Raw genomic sequence first — 15,318 nt, forward strand, 5'->3', positions numbered from 1 at the left:
CGTAAAAGGTTTGCACACAAAATTCAATATTTTCTAAAATAAGGTAGATGAAATCATTGAATAAATACACGCGTGCTCGTGTCTGTAAATAACCCTTAATAGCATATACTAAAGTCCAAAGCTCATGGTATCTCGTGCCAGATTGCGCAAGACGCGTTAGTCTCACTCCTGGCCCTGGACTCGACGCGCCCAATCATCATTCAGCCTCATACTATCAACAACCACAACTCCACGTCCCCGTCCAACTCTTTCAGGACGCTGCCACCATTCTTGGCTCTTTCCAGCCCTCTCGGCCTCGGATTCACTATCTGCCAATCCACCAGAACCACCATCAGCTCCAACAACCAGAATGACGTCATGTCGAAGCCAGGTCTGGAGGGTGGTGATGATGCTGCCATCCTGACCAGAGAGAGCCTTCTGGAGATAGATGACTTCTGGCTGGAGGTGTCGCAGGATATGAACGTGGCCGTTAGGTGTAGTGAAAGGGAGAACCATTGTCTCCTTTTCGACCAAACTTAGAGCCTGTGAGTAGATGGAGTTAAAAGAAGGGCTTGCGGATTCACTACGAGTTGTCAGCAACAGTACGATTCAACAGCGCAAGTAAAGCATACAGCTGGTTCTTTGACTCTTCAGCTGGGGTTTGAACTTGATCGTGTCCAATGTTAGAAAATGAAGAGCTCAGCGAAGTTGGCGGAAGGTTACTAGTAGCAGTATCCATAGTAGGTTCCTTCAAACCAGGAGCGTAAATCAGAACAAATAGCTTAACCTTGGAGTGATCGATGTTTCGAGGGATGTGGGAGAGGATAGACTGGAGCGTGTTAGTGCGCGACCTCGGAGAACAGTCTGATCAACTTACAGCGTGCTCGTGGAACGAATCCTCCTCTTCAGGCACGGCGCCTGTCTCGGCAGACACCACAATCGCAACCGTCTTGCGTCGCCTATTGCCGCCGACGAGTGGTGACGACGTATCGGCGGGCGCTCGTTCTTTCTTAGCATCTGCTTCCTCTTGCCAGGGGTTGGTATCGTCAAAGGGGCTCTTGTCCTCCTCGCGAATGCTAGCCAAAGCCTTGCCCATAGCTGCACTCGCAGCTGCGACACCAGCCGCCACAGTCTTACCTGTCGAGTCAAAGAACTGCTGCGGGCTCGGTGTTCGCCGTAGAGCACCAGACATGCGCGAGCCCCAGCCTCCGCCGGCCGCATCTTCGTCCGCGGGCGCAATTCCATGGCTCTGGCCATCAGGTCGTGGTGGTTTCTCGGGGCCTTGAACATCGCGCGAATTGATGTCTCGGGAACCGTGGGGTTGATTATCACCTGCGCGAGCTTGATTGCCGTAGTCTAAGCCGTAGTGGTCGTCTTCGTCGTCTCCGTCTTTTCGCTGACTCCAAACCCAAGCAGCTACGCCTACAGTAGCAACTGTAAGTGTAACTGCGAGAGGGACCCAGTGGCTCCAAACTCCCCGTCGCGACCGCGACGATCCGTGATCGGGCGACATTTACGCGGCGCACTGTCGCATTGCTAGGTGGAGGTGATGACGCCAATGGCAGCAGGCGCAAAGGGCCTTTTCGTGCAATTCGAGTGTCGTGAATTTGTAACTCTTGAACCAATGCGTGATATTGGCGCAGCCGTTAAAGTAGCGAAGTCTGGGGCCAGATCCGATTCTTGTCAATACGCGGTGGTTGGTGTAATCGGCATCAACGAGCCAGTGGAGCTGAAGCCATCTACCCCAGCAACAACGGGGTCAGCAGCCCGAGGGCCGACAAAGAGCTCAGCGTTTCAGGGGCTCAATTGCGGGGGACTATCCAATAATCCGTACCGAGGTCGGGTCCAATCCGTCCACGTGAATCCCGGTGAAATGAGCTCTGTGGCTGTGTATCACAACAGCCACAGCTGCAGCCACAGGCGGGACAGCACCCCACGAATGTACATTTTTGATGTCTTGGCAATGGATTTGAGTGACTCTTCACTTCATATTCGACTTCATACAGCAACAACAGCCCTCGCGTTGGCATTAACAGACCAACCCACACACTGAGGCCACAGCGGATTTCTACCGAAAGTTGACTCTATCTCAGATCTTTCACCTCTGCATCAGCAAGTCAACAAGGAACCCCGCGGTGTTATGCCCCACGCTGTATCAATGCCGTCAACTGGGCTTCAAGCCCTCATTCTTTGCGGGCCTGGCTCGTCATTCCCGACATTCACCTCTAACCCCGATGAGAGCCCCAAGGCCCTTCTCCCTATTGCAAACCGACCTATGGTCTGGTACGCACTTGATTTCTGCTATCGAATGGGCATCACAGGTCAGTGAAGTCTGGTGCTATAGGGTGACTCATTGAGTATATCCGTAGATAGCTCCTCACTCTCCAATTATGAAAGGATACATACTGACAACCACTAGACATAAATCTTGTCTGTCCTCCTACAGCATCCGAGGCCATTTCAACTGCTCTTAACACTAACCTTCATCTAACTGCGCTGCCTTTGCCGCGACCCGACATACTCTCACCAGTAGATCTTGATCAAAACACAGGCACTGCTGAGATCCTGCGGCTGCCAGAGATTAGGAAGATTATCACTGGTGACTTTGTCGTACTCCCTTGTGACTTGGTCTGCGAACTAGGAGGAGACAAGCTTCTACAATCATGGATGGTCAAGTCAGCTAGTCTGACAGACATGCTTGGAACTGCCAGGCTTTCCAACGGCCATCGATCAGTTCACAGCGGTGCACTTGGCGTTTGGTATGATACAAAGGCAGTTGCACCTGTCAAGAAGGAGGAGACAGACTTCATTGCGACAACTCCGTTGCCTTCATCTCCTGTTACACCATCAAAGGGATCTCTCTTCTCAAACTTGTCAAAGCTGGTGTACTCCATGCCAACCGACTCTCTGAGAGATTTGACAGAGGACAAGGGTTCACTTCCAATCCGTCACGGCTTGCTGCGTGCCCATTCTCGCGTACGAATGTTCACCACACACCGAGATGCCCACATCTACATCTTCCCTCGATGGGTTCTCGATTTTGTCAAGGATAACGAGCGAATGGAGAGTATTGGTGAGGATGTTGTCGGATGGTGGGCAAAGGCTGGCTGGCAATCCGGTCTTGCCGAGAAGTTGAATCTGGAGAGTGCTTGTGCCCAAGGTCGGGTTGAGGAGACCAAGGACGATGAACGACCCAGCTCGCCTTCCAGAGTTTCCACCCCAGATAACATTCGGAGTGATTGGAACACATACGGTGACACGGCTGCCGAGACATCAGTGCCGAGTATTGCAGTTGATGACGAACCATCAGCTGCCGAGAAGTCGACGTCGTTCCAAGTCCCGCCGATCGTTGCCTATGTCCACCCGGGCGGGAGCTCAGCTCCTTTGATTCGTCGTGTTGACACGGCACAGCTGTTGCTCGCTATTTCACTTCAGCTGGCCAAGCTTCCATCACTCGAAGAGACAGGCGGAGAATCACCATCACCATATGCACATGCAAAGAAGATCGCTTACCCTGAAGGCGTTAAGGCACGCACAACAATCACACAAAAGGACAGCCTCATTGCGGAGAATGTCACTGTGGAGGAGAAGACCTCTATCAAAGAAACTGTGATCGGCGCCGGTTCTCAGATCAACGAGGGCGCCAAGCTCTCTCAGTGTCTACTTATGGAAGGAGTTGTTGTTGGAAAGGCATGCAAGTTGACGCGTTGCATTATTGGAAAGAGAGCTGTCATTGGAGATGGATCTGTTTTGACTGACTGCGAGGTTCAAGAGAATCTGCTCGTTGAAGCTCGAAGTGAGTTCCCGTTTCCCTACCCTAGAGATGATCGTCACGCTAACCACCCACCCCTGCACAGCTGAGGACAAGGACAACAAGCTCATGAGCTCTGAGGGTTTGGAGGCCACAGAAGCTGAGATGGAGGAAGTCCTCCAGGACATGGAGGCTGACGCCGAGCAAGCAGTGATGGATTAACTTAGAATCTCGGATGTAACCATAAACGGAGAAGCATGCAATAGACTTCCTCGCTTGTTTGTTTCGACCCAACTCTGCTATTGCCCGCACCTCCAATATCACCACTATGGTTGCATTTCACGTGTGGTGTTGAATGTTCGAGACTTTTCCTTACAGCGCATGGTAGTATCGAGCCCCCGGTACGCCTAAGCCGAATGGATGCCCGTCAAAGTGCCATCGCCACCTGGGGAATACGATGAGTTGGAATTGTTTCACAGGCGAATGCTGGATTCAATATCGCTTGACGGGAAACGTCTGACTTGAGACCCACGATGTCACCTACCAACCGTGCCGAGCTATCCTTCGCGGGCAGCTTACCAACATGTCTCGCTTCACGTTCGTCCGAACAGCAACACTGCAAGGAGAGCATTGTCGATCGGGAAATCGTACGATTTTGCACCTTAGGATGTTCCTTACCAAGAACTTTGGGATATCACTTTCTCAATAGCAGCAGCACTAGATGTGAAGCGCTGTCGAGGTTGGGGATAAGATCGACGATCGTAAGACGGGACGAAACTAATGCACTGTCACCCTAATCAAGTCACTTCACTTACTCATTGAGGGCGTGTTCAGATTTCGTTCCTCTCTGTCTACGCTTTGACGATATAGCTGATCAGAAAGGTGTCACTGTTGGCTCGCTTGCCTTATACGCGTAAGCGCGCGTGGGCCTATCTAGGGAATTCGGGACCAAACCACGACGGATACTCCAGCCTTGCAGTGACATTCTAAACGTAAGACTATCACAATAGTCACTCTGCGGGCGTGGGCAGTGACCGGCTGACCGCGAATCCTCGTTAAGGCTGGAGTGACAGCTCGTCGTAAAGTCAGATAGTATGCCGCACCCACCGAAGATCGAGAGAATATACTGAGATCGAAAGCTGAAGCAGAGGCTGTTATTCACTAAGAAAGTAAAGAAAAATTAGGATCCAATATGCATAGATTGAGTTTCGTGGATCTTCATACAGGGCTGTATTGATTAGGTTGCCATGTTGAAACGAAACAAAGTGGCTTCATAACGGCTTTTCTATAGATAGAATCTGCACCTCTTTTGACAGCCACGTTTGATGGTATTCCCATCCAATTTACAAATTTCCCCATGTTTGCTTATTGTCCGAAATACGTCAGATATGCTTAATTCGCCCTTCAACTGCAGAATTCTGTGCTCGCTCAATGGTCTCAAGTCTAGATGTTCTGGCCTCGTCTCGTCTTGTCTTGTCTTGACCCGTGTCAGGTGTCGTGGCGCGGTGACTGACATAGCACATACTGAGTAAGTTAAACAATATTATGTCACCAACAAGGTCACTGATGACAAAAGTCTGTTAAACTACTGACACAAGCCCAAGCGTATGGGACGATTTAGCCCAGAGGAGATTTATCTGTTCTAATATACGCCCTATGAAGTGTAGCTACTTGAAACCATCCTAAGCCTGAGTTACCCTACATGTTCTATAGCCTCATTGGTAGAATAAATCTCCTGCCGATCGATCGATCGTGTCAACTGAACGAGGCGTATTCTAGAACATGGAATATAGAGAATTAGTGTTTGAAAGGCCATTGTCAGAGTCATGAGCTGCATAAATCAAAATCGAAAATGTCAACATCGTGAAATCGAGCGGCTCCGCGGAAACTGTCTATCCATTAAGCGAGAGGGATTTACTAGAGTACGGGTAGCTGAACTCCATTTAGGGAATGGAGATCGTGGATAGTGAACTAATACAGCCAAGCGCAACCCCGGCTCCGGTTCTGGGCGAAACTTTATTTCTGGCTTCCGCGAATTCACGAGATCTGGCCATTGGATAATATCTTTCCCGTCGAAACAAAAGGGCAATTGTGCCATTCACCGTGAGAAAAAAAGGTCGATATTATTTTGAGGCTGCGTTACCGTCCACGCCAGAGCCATTAGCTACCGGCCCGACGTATGTTAAGTAATGCCACGCTACCAACGGTCAAAACGGTCGTTTTGAGCCTGCATTCCGGTGCTATTGATATGCGAATGTCACCGTAAGCATGACCGTCTCGTCAAGAGGCGAGAAACGGTAGCGAAACAGAGTCAGTGACACCTATTGACAAAGGTAGCATTGTGAGGGAGAGAGTGCAGAGCGAGAGACAGAGAATAGATAAACAATCACACAAATTGGTTTGTGGCGGGGGAAAACCTCCGTACCTTGCTTTATGCTGTGTAAGAGTCTCAGTCTCGGGGTCAATTATACCCTGACGTGCCTCATGCTGCAGATGCAGATGACGCAGGGCCAAGGTTTCGGGAGACCACAGAATCTCCAAAATGGAACAGGAACAGGAACTGCTACAGGGAGCAGGCCCTGAAAAACTGGCTTTCCAGACCCCTGACTATCCCCAGTACGGTGATCTTCTCCCGCCCGCCGTCCGTCAGATCACAAACCTAGATGGCGGGAGATTCACGGCGGGTGTAACAGCGGCTGCGGTGTAACTTCGATCTGGGGGGGAAGCACAGAGCACCCCAAGCCCAAGGAAACAAAAAAGAAAAACGTGCCATATGGCATTTCGGTCGCTCGCATCGTGGAAAGTAGAGTGCATCGGCGATCTCATGGGGCCTGGGCTTAGCTGGTATGATATATAGGCTGCGCAGAGAACCGAGGGAAGTGGACCACGATACTCAAGGGACTGGAGGCTATCCAGATAGAGAGCACTAACAGATACCACCGAGTTTGGATGACATTCTTCACATAGATCAATGTAGGGCAGAATAGCTTACAAAAGCTAACGTAACTGTGTCAGCGGAGACTGACAGCTTCGGGACCCTTGGCCCAGAAGCCGTAGACCCCGGCCGGCCGAGCCCCTCACTCCAAGGCTGCCCGGTCTCCCCCAGGCATGATGAATGTGGGTTTGTCCACGGGCCCGTCACAGTGAGAACCAGATGTGGAGAGTATAGGCTCCTTCAGTTTGCCGTCGGCAAGAGTATGGGCACGTCAATCATTTCTGAATACCGATAAAATATGTTGGCGTTATTATTCCGCTGCCAGTTGAATTACCTTGTTGCAGCCTCCAAAAGCCACAATAATAGCCACAGCAGTCAGTCAGTACCGCCAAGACACGAAGCGTTATTCTCCTTATGGGTCGGGGTACAGTAGTGTGCGTGGTATACTGCTACAATCGTCTGATAACTAGCCTGATAGATAGATTGTCAACCAGGGAGAGTAAGAACAATAGCGTATGATTACCGTAAACAGAGGGAGACAAACACCGAATGGGCAGCAGATGTAACATCGTCTACTCGATACGGGAGTCAAGGGATGCGGCCAAGGCAAGTTGACAGATTGATAAGTTGGTGATAGTGATAGTGCCCAGGTCAATTCGGCAATTCCTGGGCCCGGTGCCCGCAAAGCGCTCTACACAAGGGAACACCATGCACCCAATTGGGCCTCCTAGTGTTCGCATATGGCATTACCAACCAAGCAATCCAACTGTACATCAACGGCACTAGCCCAGAGGGACGAGTGCGTGGAGAAGGACTTTACTGCGCAAGACCACTTTTTGTCTGATTAGACCATCCCCTATGGAGTATGCAGAGTGGGCAGGATTTATGATAGATCACTTAGAGCCCCAACACAAGGTCTCGACAGCTGCTGGGACTTGTGGCGCTTGATATGACACTCAAGACTCTGATTGGTAGGACAACCTGCGGAAGCGTGTCCGCAGCTCAGGTGAGACTATGAGGTTATAAATCTATGATGCCATTATGTGAGATGAAGAAGGAACTCGAACAGCAGATCTGCTTCACGGTCTATCATGCGGGGAATTCAACATTTTCATCACACGAGACACTACGAAAATCCTTCACATATACTAGCATCTTGGCACAGCACATAGTCTTTTTGCTTTGGGGAGCTCGTATACTTTACGGGAGCAACGGCGCTGGAAAGCCGGGCCGGAGATGGATCTACCTTTGGGATAACGGGCTTGGCCTTTCCTCGGCGGGGGGAGGGGCCTCTTTGGTGATCCATCCCATCTGTGTAAGCTGAGGAGGAGCTCTTGTTTGTCAGATCACGGGCCTCGACTCTTCAGCTCTTGAGTTAGCGGAGACGGGAAGCAGGGGAAAACCTGGTATGCATGCCTAAAGTGCTCCCCTCCCCTCTCAGACTCTCACTCTTTTGGCCCTGGCCCTGAGTTAGACAGAGGCTAGGCACGGGAAGAAGTGGATAGTACATGGAAGCATTCGGATTCCCGCTGGGAGCCCGTATGAGATGCTACTCTGCTCGGTATTACCAGCCCAGTTCAGTTCATGGCAGGGCAGGGCAGGGCAGGGCAGGGCAGGGCAGGCAAAGAGACAGGACGAAAAAAGTAACTTACGATGCCGTATGACGAAAGGACTGCAGATATCGGGTATGCAGTGGAATTGGCCCTGTACATGGTGTAAATGAGATGAGATGATGCCACCAGCTGCACGCACTATTCGTTCACTGCTCCAATACTGCAACGTTTTCTTAATATGAGATGCATATGTATAGTAGAAATGATGATGAACACTTTGTTTCTCATCATGGCGGAGACTTTACTAACATCCGCTTCAGACACTGCAAGGGCATTGATGGTGAAATCTTACTCTGGCATATTCCGTTCGTTTAGCAAACAAGCGACCCGAGGCATTGCGTATTGCGTTAGTAGCTCTCGCATCATCCATTTCGGCTAGGTTAAGTGACTGCACATTTCCAAAGTGAGAGCAGAGCAGAAAGAAAAAAAAAAACGATATATCACCAAACTGAAAAACCCTGCCCAGCCCATCTCAGGTGTCTTACCAGCCTTCAACTGTGTATATGTGTGCATAACAAGACGGGGGGCGTGTAATGCTGCCGCACCGATAAGTCTAACTTGGCTGATTTTCAGTGGGGAATAGAAGAAGAAAAGTCAGATCTATGAACGAACGCCAACGCCAACGCCAGCGCCAGCGCCAAACAGCCTCTCCCTCCAATGGCTCCCTCCACTGAAGGGCCCCTGTCCCCTCTCCGTTCCTAGATTTGATTTCTTGGGAGGATCGCTGGGTCGCTCCCCGGAAGATCGCCCGGCACTAGGGGCACTTTGAGAGCTGACACTGCTATTCGCAGGCCCAACCCAAGGCATTGCGCTCTTATCTGCCTCTAGGTAAGGTGCTGTAGCGAGCGAAAGTAGGCCCCGCAGCTACCGTCCCGAGCCTCGCGTCAGTGCTTGCACCAGACACTTGCGCGATGCACTAACTGGACTGTTTCCCTTTGTTGTGACTTCAGTCTCCCAGCTTCCCTTATCACGCCTGGGAACGCGTCCAGGTCGCGTTTTACTGGGGCTAGGGAGCATGAGTGTATAGTGCGCCTCGGTTTGACTTGATGAGCCAAGCAGAGCTAAGATGAGGTAGTAAGGCAAGTGGTTGAGAGGGGCTACTCAACTCAACTCTACCCCTCCTTAGGAATAATTCAATGCCCGGCGGATAATAAACTCGGAGACATTGAAATAAAGAATTGGAGGGCAGTTTCACACTATTGACTATATTACATCTCCTTGAGCAACTCCTTAGATCAAGGAGTTTCAACTCTATCGATAGAGTCAGTTCAGTTGAGTTCGGTCCTGTTATCAGTTTTCAGGGTCAACCGAGCCCCCTCCTCGGCACAATTACAATACCACTTCCAAGCGAAACGGATGCCCTTTGTTCCATTCTCTTCTCTGTGCCTGTCAGTTTGGCAGTCTCTCTTCTCTCTTTTGTCATATTGAGAACCGTGCGCGACTACAATAGAATAGGTAGTTTTAGTGAACAAACTTGACAGGCAAGGCAACTTGTTTTCCTTTCCTCATACGATAGGCGAAGCAGGGGTCCTAACCAGGTTGGCTCACCACGCTCACCTGTCAATGGGAACTTAATTTGTATTCTATGCATATGAACTGTAAGGATAGATAGCGTGGTTGCTCCGCTACCGTCCGATATCTCCATTTTCTCGAGGTGAACTCGAGCCTACTCCATGATGGATATTTGAGTTTAGCCGCTCTGACGTTACATTCTTTTTTGGGTCTGGCCTGGGCATGGCATGGCTGAGTTACCCAGCACCCGGCACCTTTACACCTTCAACAATTGCCGATGCCGCCCTTGTAAAGCTGCAATGCGACTCTACAGCTCTACAGTGCAGTTGGAGTTGCATTCGCAGCAGACCTTCCGATGGTTGGAGTGGATCTGCAGGCCAACAGAGCTCTTCCCGTCCAATGACATCACAAGGAGCCCTCCTCGGATGGAGCTTTTCTATGACCACGTTGTTGGTTTGCAGAGTCAGCATCAGCCGAAAAAAATCAACACTCTGAGACGTTTATCGGATCAGGGTCCACGAAGAAACTCTGCTCGACCTACTCCTTACACTCACTCTATGTACTCAACTCTATCCGTAATGTGCGGATACGAGCACACAGCTCCCGTGCTCTTGCAGTGATGCCCCATCCATCGCCAGGAACACCCGCTGGTCCCTTTCGTTTTGGGTGAGACCTGCACCACGCCTGTGATTGCTTTTCACGAATAGGGCCAGATCACCTTCAATCACTGTACTCCTTTGCTAAACCTTCTCTCCTGCTGACCCACATCTTCACTTTGACTCTCGAGTGAGAGATATCCCACTAATCGTTCCGCTCTCTTGTCTTGTCTTGTCTTGTCTTGTCTCGACACTACTGTGCAGTCTCAAGGGAGTCAAGATATGGGGAAACCAAAAAGACCTTTCGGACGGGTCATGTTTCGCCCAAGAGGTAACACATCCAGGCACGCTCAGGAACATGAACCTTCTGATGGTCTTGGCTTGGGTCCCCTCGACTCGACACGGAGTAGCAGTAGCCCTGTCTCACTTGATGGCCTTTCTGAGCGACATTTCCACTCTCTCCCATTCCAGGCCCTGATCATTCCTAGAGATGATATCCATAACTGTCGGAGGCAAGACAGCTAACAGTTTCTGAATGAGAAGAGACCGACCGAGACGATATGGACGTACATCCGTACATCCTTACACTAGATCTGGGGCACCCACACAATTACCTCAGAAGAGGCTCCCACGCTCTGGGCGTGGCTTACCCATATCTACCTTGACATTGACATTGACAGGTAGGCCCTGTCCTGTGGCACATGTGCGAGATGGGATTATGGAGATGGACATGGACATGGAGGGCTGGCGTCAGTCAGTCCAGTCAGTGACGCCTTTTCTCACCCCGGAGGTTATGTTCATGCAACTCATGCAGGGACCGATATAGTCACTCAACTTACCTCGAGTCTTTCAGGTAATGGGAGAGTTGGCGCCGATGCATCACACACCCACACCCTTTTTCTTTTCCCTGGGATCCGCAGCATGGTCATGGTTAGGCGGCTGCAGGGGTGTCCGTAAAGTTGTGGATTCGAGTGAGGAACCGCCCCAGAGTCAGGGACGTGGTCTAATGACACGCCCCCATCCCAGTCTATACTGCACCCCCCATATACCGACCCTTGGTTCAAGCATATTTCTCGACTGCCATTATACGTGCCTTTGTTCTGGTTCTTCACTTTGTCACTATTCTCCGAGTCCTGCATTACTCAATGCCAGCGTAGTATTTCTTCTCCTTTCACTTTCATAAACTCAACTTCTCGGATCAAGTTCCACGTCTGTATTGGTCTCTTCTCTTGCTGCTGTACAACTAGCCAGCAACTAGTCCAGCTGAGGGCGTTGAGGGCTGAGCGAAACAACCCCAGGGACGCTTGATCATAACTGACACAAATTCATCCAAAACATTGCACTCACTCTATGCGAGCAATAAACCCACTCGCTCAGCTGTGGATCAATCACGCCTCTCCCGTCGCCCTACCTGAACTGTTCCTCTTCAGAGCAAAGATCTCGATTCGTACTGCTCAACTTCTCTCGATCCTTGTTCGCATTCTTGCCCTGGGGGTGTTGGATCATAGCTGTGTCTCGCGGGTTCCCTACTAGCTGCACCGGCTGTGTTCAAGGATCTACGGGTGGTTGAGTTAACAGCTTGACTGTCTCAAGACCCGCAGCTCGATGCTGCGTACCTCATTCCACCTCATCTCTATATCTTCAAGGGCGTCCGTCCTCGAAAGATGAAAAAACATTCCCGATCAGACTCACTCACCAGACAACTGAACAACTTCACTCAACTCTTGATTATTCTTCACAGCCTTTTGAGACCAACCTTGAACACTTTCACCCTTTATTCGAGGTCAACTCAAGACATATTCACATACATCCCATCCCTTACTCATCTATTCTCTCCTTAACACTTCTTCTCATACTCAAAATGCAGTTCGAGTCGGATTACCGGTTCGACATGGACGACTCCTTCAGCCTCTGCAGTCAGCCCATGTCCTGCCCTTCCACCACCACAAGCTTCTCCTCCGCCTCATCAGCCTACGACCCATTCACTCCTACATCTCGACGATCAACACCTCATGAATTCGGCAACATGGACTTTGATGGCCCTTACAACTCTGTCTCCCACCGGGCAGAGCTGACCCCTCCCTCATCAGCAATGGGCAAGTTCATGTTTGGCCCTGTCAAGCCTGAGCCTGAGCACATCTCATTCTCTGACTCTCTCCCCAACACTCCCATGAAGAGAGAACAACTCGGCTTCGAGTACGAGCACATGATGGACATGAACATGGCACACCACGGATCAATGGGCTCATTGACACCATCAAACTCCTTCGGCATGTATTCGTACTCTCCTGATGCTTCAATGGGCCCCGCCTCTTTCATGATGACACCAACCCAGAGCATCTCTGGCTCTGAGGCTGCCGAGACCGGCTCATCATGGTCTTGTGCCAACGATAGTCCCATCTCATTCTTCCCTAACAGACAACTCTCAAGTGACTTTGACACTTTCGATATGGACCGCCACTCTCAGTCACCTCTTGGCTACCATCTTCATGACCCCAACTCTCCCAACCGCATGCGTGCTCAAAGGAAGTTGATGGTGCATGAGATCCAGCAGAAGAGTGCTGAACTTCAGCGAGCTCAGATTCGATCATCGAGGAAGCGATCGATCAAGCCCGATTCTGCTCAAGTTGATGTTGTCCGAAGAGCCATGTGCAAGTGTGACTACCCTGGTTGCCACAAGGCCTTCCGACGAAACGAGCATCTCAAGCGTCACAAGCAAACGTGAGTATTTACTAAGATTCATAAAAAATGAACATTTTCACTGACAAAATGCAGTTTCCACGGTGAAGGACCTAACCGTTTCTCATGCGAGTTCTGCGGAAAGGACCAATTCAACCGCCAAGATAACCTCAACAACCACCGCAAGCTACACGCACGACCCAACAGCCGCAACCGCGGAGTTGAATTTATCCCTGCTGCAGTCCCTGTTATTGAGCAAGAGGAGCGAAGCAGGAAGCGAAGAGCGCCCTCAAAGTCCAAGATTGCTGAGAAGCGGGGCTCAGAATACTAAGCCTGTCATTGACTGCTTGGCATTACCTACTTTTACTTTTACTGATGGACATATCTTGGCCGGGTACCTTACTTGAGAACTCCGTCAGTCGCCACTGGCGGAATAACGAGAACAGGGAAGAGTCGAGTCCCAAGGGCGCCACTTATATGAGACACGCAGAACAAGACCAAGACCCGCGCACTCGCTCAACTTGATTGGGGAGATACACACACACATTCAGACACACATACCCAACAAACACATACATATTTTGTCTGTCTCGTCTACACACTATCATATACGGAAAAGCGGAGCTGGAAAAAGAAAGGAATTGCAGCATTTCTGCAGCCAGACCGTCATATGGTCGACGCCGCTGCATTAGAGACTCAGGCAAGAGAGCTCTTTTGGAAAGCAAACGAAATTACAGGAGACACGAGGGTGTAATGGTCTGTATGATTACTATGTCTGAAGAGAAGACGCGGAAAAGGATTACCTGACTTGACATTACTTTCACTGTTACTTTACTTGGGTGGCATTTGCATGATGGAGTTGTTATCACACAACTAGGTCCACTTCAAAGGTGCAAGGGCGTTTCTACCTTGGGGGGAGGCTTTCTACTTTACTTTGTTCTTTACTCGGTGTTGAGGAATTTTGTTGAATTCGTTCTTACTTTACTTTTTTTGGTTAGCTATTCTTTTCTCTTCTATTACCCTCCACATTCTGGACAAAGAATGGCTGGGACAATATGGTGGCGGACATAGGATTGAAGCAGCAGATAATGAAACAAGAAATTCTGTCAAATGAACACCTTCGTCATGACTTTCCCCATATGATCTCCTTGAAAGTGACATATCGATTAGCAATTCCTTTTTTTTTTTTTGAGCTGGCGCAGGGAACATGGCTGAGCTGGACATAGTGATGCCTGTTCGTGGAGAGACAAAACAGACAAAGCTGGAGATTGCATTGCATAGTGCAGGGCAAGGGTGAAAGGCATTCACGTGTTGATTGATTGGCTTGAGGATATGTAGTTTGTGTTTAGAAGCAGATCTTCAGGTGGTCTATACCCAGAAAAGTAGGAAACCAAAAGATATCAGATATGACAAAGACAGCATCCGACAGAGAAGACTTCAGCTTCGGCAGGCTTTAGAGTTTCTGGGACTTCTTGGCCCGAGCGTAGAGCGGAATTGGAGCATTTCACGGACAGGCAGAGCGAGCAGTACAGCGGAAGAGACAGTGGATGGGATGGGATGGATGCTTTGGCTTCCGATAGACAGCTCCATAATGTCTCAGATCTCGGGGTAGGACCGCCTGCCGATCCGCGAGTCACCCTGGCACCCTAGTCCCAGCACAGACAAGGGACATGCACAGGCTCATTGCTTCTGCTAGATTAGGATGAGATGAGTGATATGAGATGGCAAGATACGGCGTAGCAGCACCCGCTGCTCTGGGTCTGGCAGATTTGATGTGCTGTACATACATGAAAGAGACAGAAAGACGGGTCGACAAGGCATTGGTGTGGTGTGTTCTTCTAGGGCCTCGGTGGACACTCCGATGGACGTCGGATGTGATATATGATATTTCTGGGCTAATAAGAGGCTCAAACGATAGTGGCTGAGACAGGGGAGCGGAGATGTGATTGGAGCTTTTAGATCCGGCCAGAGATTTTTGAGGGTCTGGATCTAATAATATTAAGATTCGGATTGCGGGAGGTACAGAGACACATGTCAAACGGTTTCTGATTTGCAATATTAGCAGAGGGAATGTCAACCGTCTTTGCCTCCCGACTCGAGGAATGCTAAGATCAACGACATGTAAGCGGCAAAGGCCATTGGACACGATCCGCAGCGGAGCAGATTACTATCTAACGTTAGTTCATTCATTGAGAAAAACTGTGGATACACGTATTCCAAATTGGGAAAAGAGGTCTCTTGGACTGGACCGGG

General features: G+C 50.0%; 4 protein-coding genes across 9 annotated transcripts; 3 read left to right on the top strand and 1 right to left on the bottom strand.

Moving 5' to 3' along the window:
- Positions 1-9: 9 nt before the first annotated feature.
- FOIG_00210 (uncharacterized protein) lies at positions 10-1,756 on the bottom strand. Of its 5 annotated transcripts, XM_031196224.1 has the most exons (5): positions 1,117-1,756; positions 857-978; positions 703-808; positions 612-645; positions 10-562 (listed from the first exon to the last, which is right to left on the bottom strand). In XM_031196224.1, the coding sequence occupies exons 1-5, from the start codon at positions 1,490-1,492 to the stop codon at positions 163-165; spliced, it is 1,038 nt and encodes a 345-aa protein (XP_031071991.1). In that variant the 5' UTR covers positions 1,493-1,756; the 3' UTR covers positions 10-162. The 5 variants fall into 5 exon arrangements, with proteins under 5 accessions (XP_031071991.1, XP_031071990.1, XP_031071989.1 ...); XM_031196223.1 differs by having other exon boundaries at positions 612-808; XM_031196222.1 differs by having other exon boundaries at positions 857-1,756.
- Positions 1,757-1,874: 118 nt separating this feature from the next.
- FOIG_00211 (translation initiation factor eIF-2B subunit gamma) lies at positions 1,875-5,466 on the top strand. The gene is made up of 4 exons (XM_031196226.1): positions 1,875-2,300; positions 2,399-3,775; positions 3,837-5,258; positions 5,335-5,466. The coding sequence occupies exons 1-3, from the start codon at positions 2,120-2,122 to the stop codon at positions 3,950-3,952; spliced, it is 1,674 nt and encodes a 557-aa protein (XP_031071993.1). The 5' UTR covers positions 1,875-2,119; the 3' UTR covers positions 3,953-5,258; positions 5,335-5,466.
- Positions 5,467-6,272: 806 nt separating this feature from the next.
- Positions 6,273-6,437, top strand: FOIG_00212 (uncharacterized protein; the record flags this gene model as incomplete). The annotated part of the gene is made up of 1 exon (XM_031196227.1): positions 6,273-6,437. One exon carries the CDS (start codon positions 6,273-6,275, stop codon positions 6,435-6,437), a length of 165 nt encoding a protein of 54 aa, XP_031071994.1.
- A 3,628-nt stretch (positions 6,438-10,065) lies between these two features.
- FOIG_00213 (uncharacterized protein) lies at positions 10,066-14,515 on the top strand. Of its 2 annotated transcripts, XM_031196229.1 has the most exons (3): positions 10,066-10,456; positions 10,930-13,107; positions 13,162-14,515. In XM_031196229.1, exons 2-3 carry the CDS (start codon positions 12,248-12,250, stop codon positions 13,394-13,396), a joined length of 1,095 nt encoding a protein of 364 aa, XP_031071996.1. In that variant the 5' UTR covers positions 10,066-10,456; positions 10,930-12,247; the 3' UTR covers positions 13,397-14,515. The 2 variants fall into 2 exon arrangements, with proteins under 2 accessions (XP_031071996.1, XP_031071995.1); XM_031196228.1 differs by having other exon boundaries at positions 10,066-13,107.
- Positions 14,516-15,318: the final 803 nt, after the last annotated feature.

Source organism: Fusarium odoratissimum, assembly GCF_000260195.1.
Source record: "Fusarium odoratissimum NRRL 54006 unplaced genomic scaffold supercont1.1, whole genome shotgun sequence".
NCBI classification, from domain to species: Eukaryota; Fungi; Ascomycota; class Sordariomycetes; order Hypocreales; family Nectriaceae; genus Fusarium; species Fusarium odoratissimum.

Bases quoted from the DNA above. Each gene is read 5' to 3' on its own strand.
- FOIG_00210 (XM_031196221.1), bottom strand. From the start codon at position 1,492: ATGTCGCCCGATCACGGATCGTCGCGGTCGCGACGGGGAGTTTGGAGC. The intron at 809-856 runs GTAAGTTGATCA...AACACGCTCCAG, and splicing joins ATTCGTTCCACGAGCACGCT to TCTATCCTCTCCCACATCCC. The intron at 563-611 runs GTATGCTTTACT...GACAACTCGTAG, and splicing joins GAAGAGTCAAAGAACCAGCT to TGAATCCGCAAGCCCTTCTT.
- FOIG_00211 (XM_031196226.1), top strand. From the start codon at position 2,120: ATGCCCCACGCTGTATCAATGCCGTCAACTGGGCTTCAAGCCCTCATT. The intron at 2,301-2,398 runs GTCAGTGAAGTC...GACAACCACTAG, and splicing joins CTATCGAATGGGCATCACAG to ACATAAATCTTGTCTGTCCT. The intron at 3,776-3,836 runs GTGAGTTCCCGT...ACCCCTGCACAG, and splicing joins TCTGCTCGTTGAAGCTCGAA to CTGAGGACAAGGACAACAAG.
- FOIG_00213 (XM_031196228.1), top strand. From the start codon at position 12,248: ATGCAGTTCGAGTCGGATTACCGGTTCGACATGGACGACTCCTTCAGC. The intron at 13,108-13,161 runs GTGAGTATTTAC...GACAAAATGCAG, and splicing joins CTCAAGCGTCACAAGCAAAC to TTTCCACGGTGAAGGACCTA.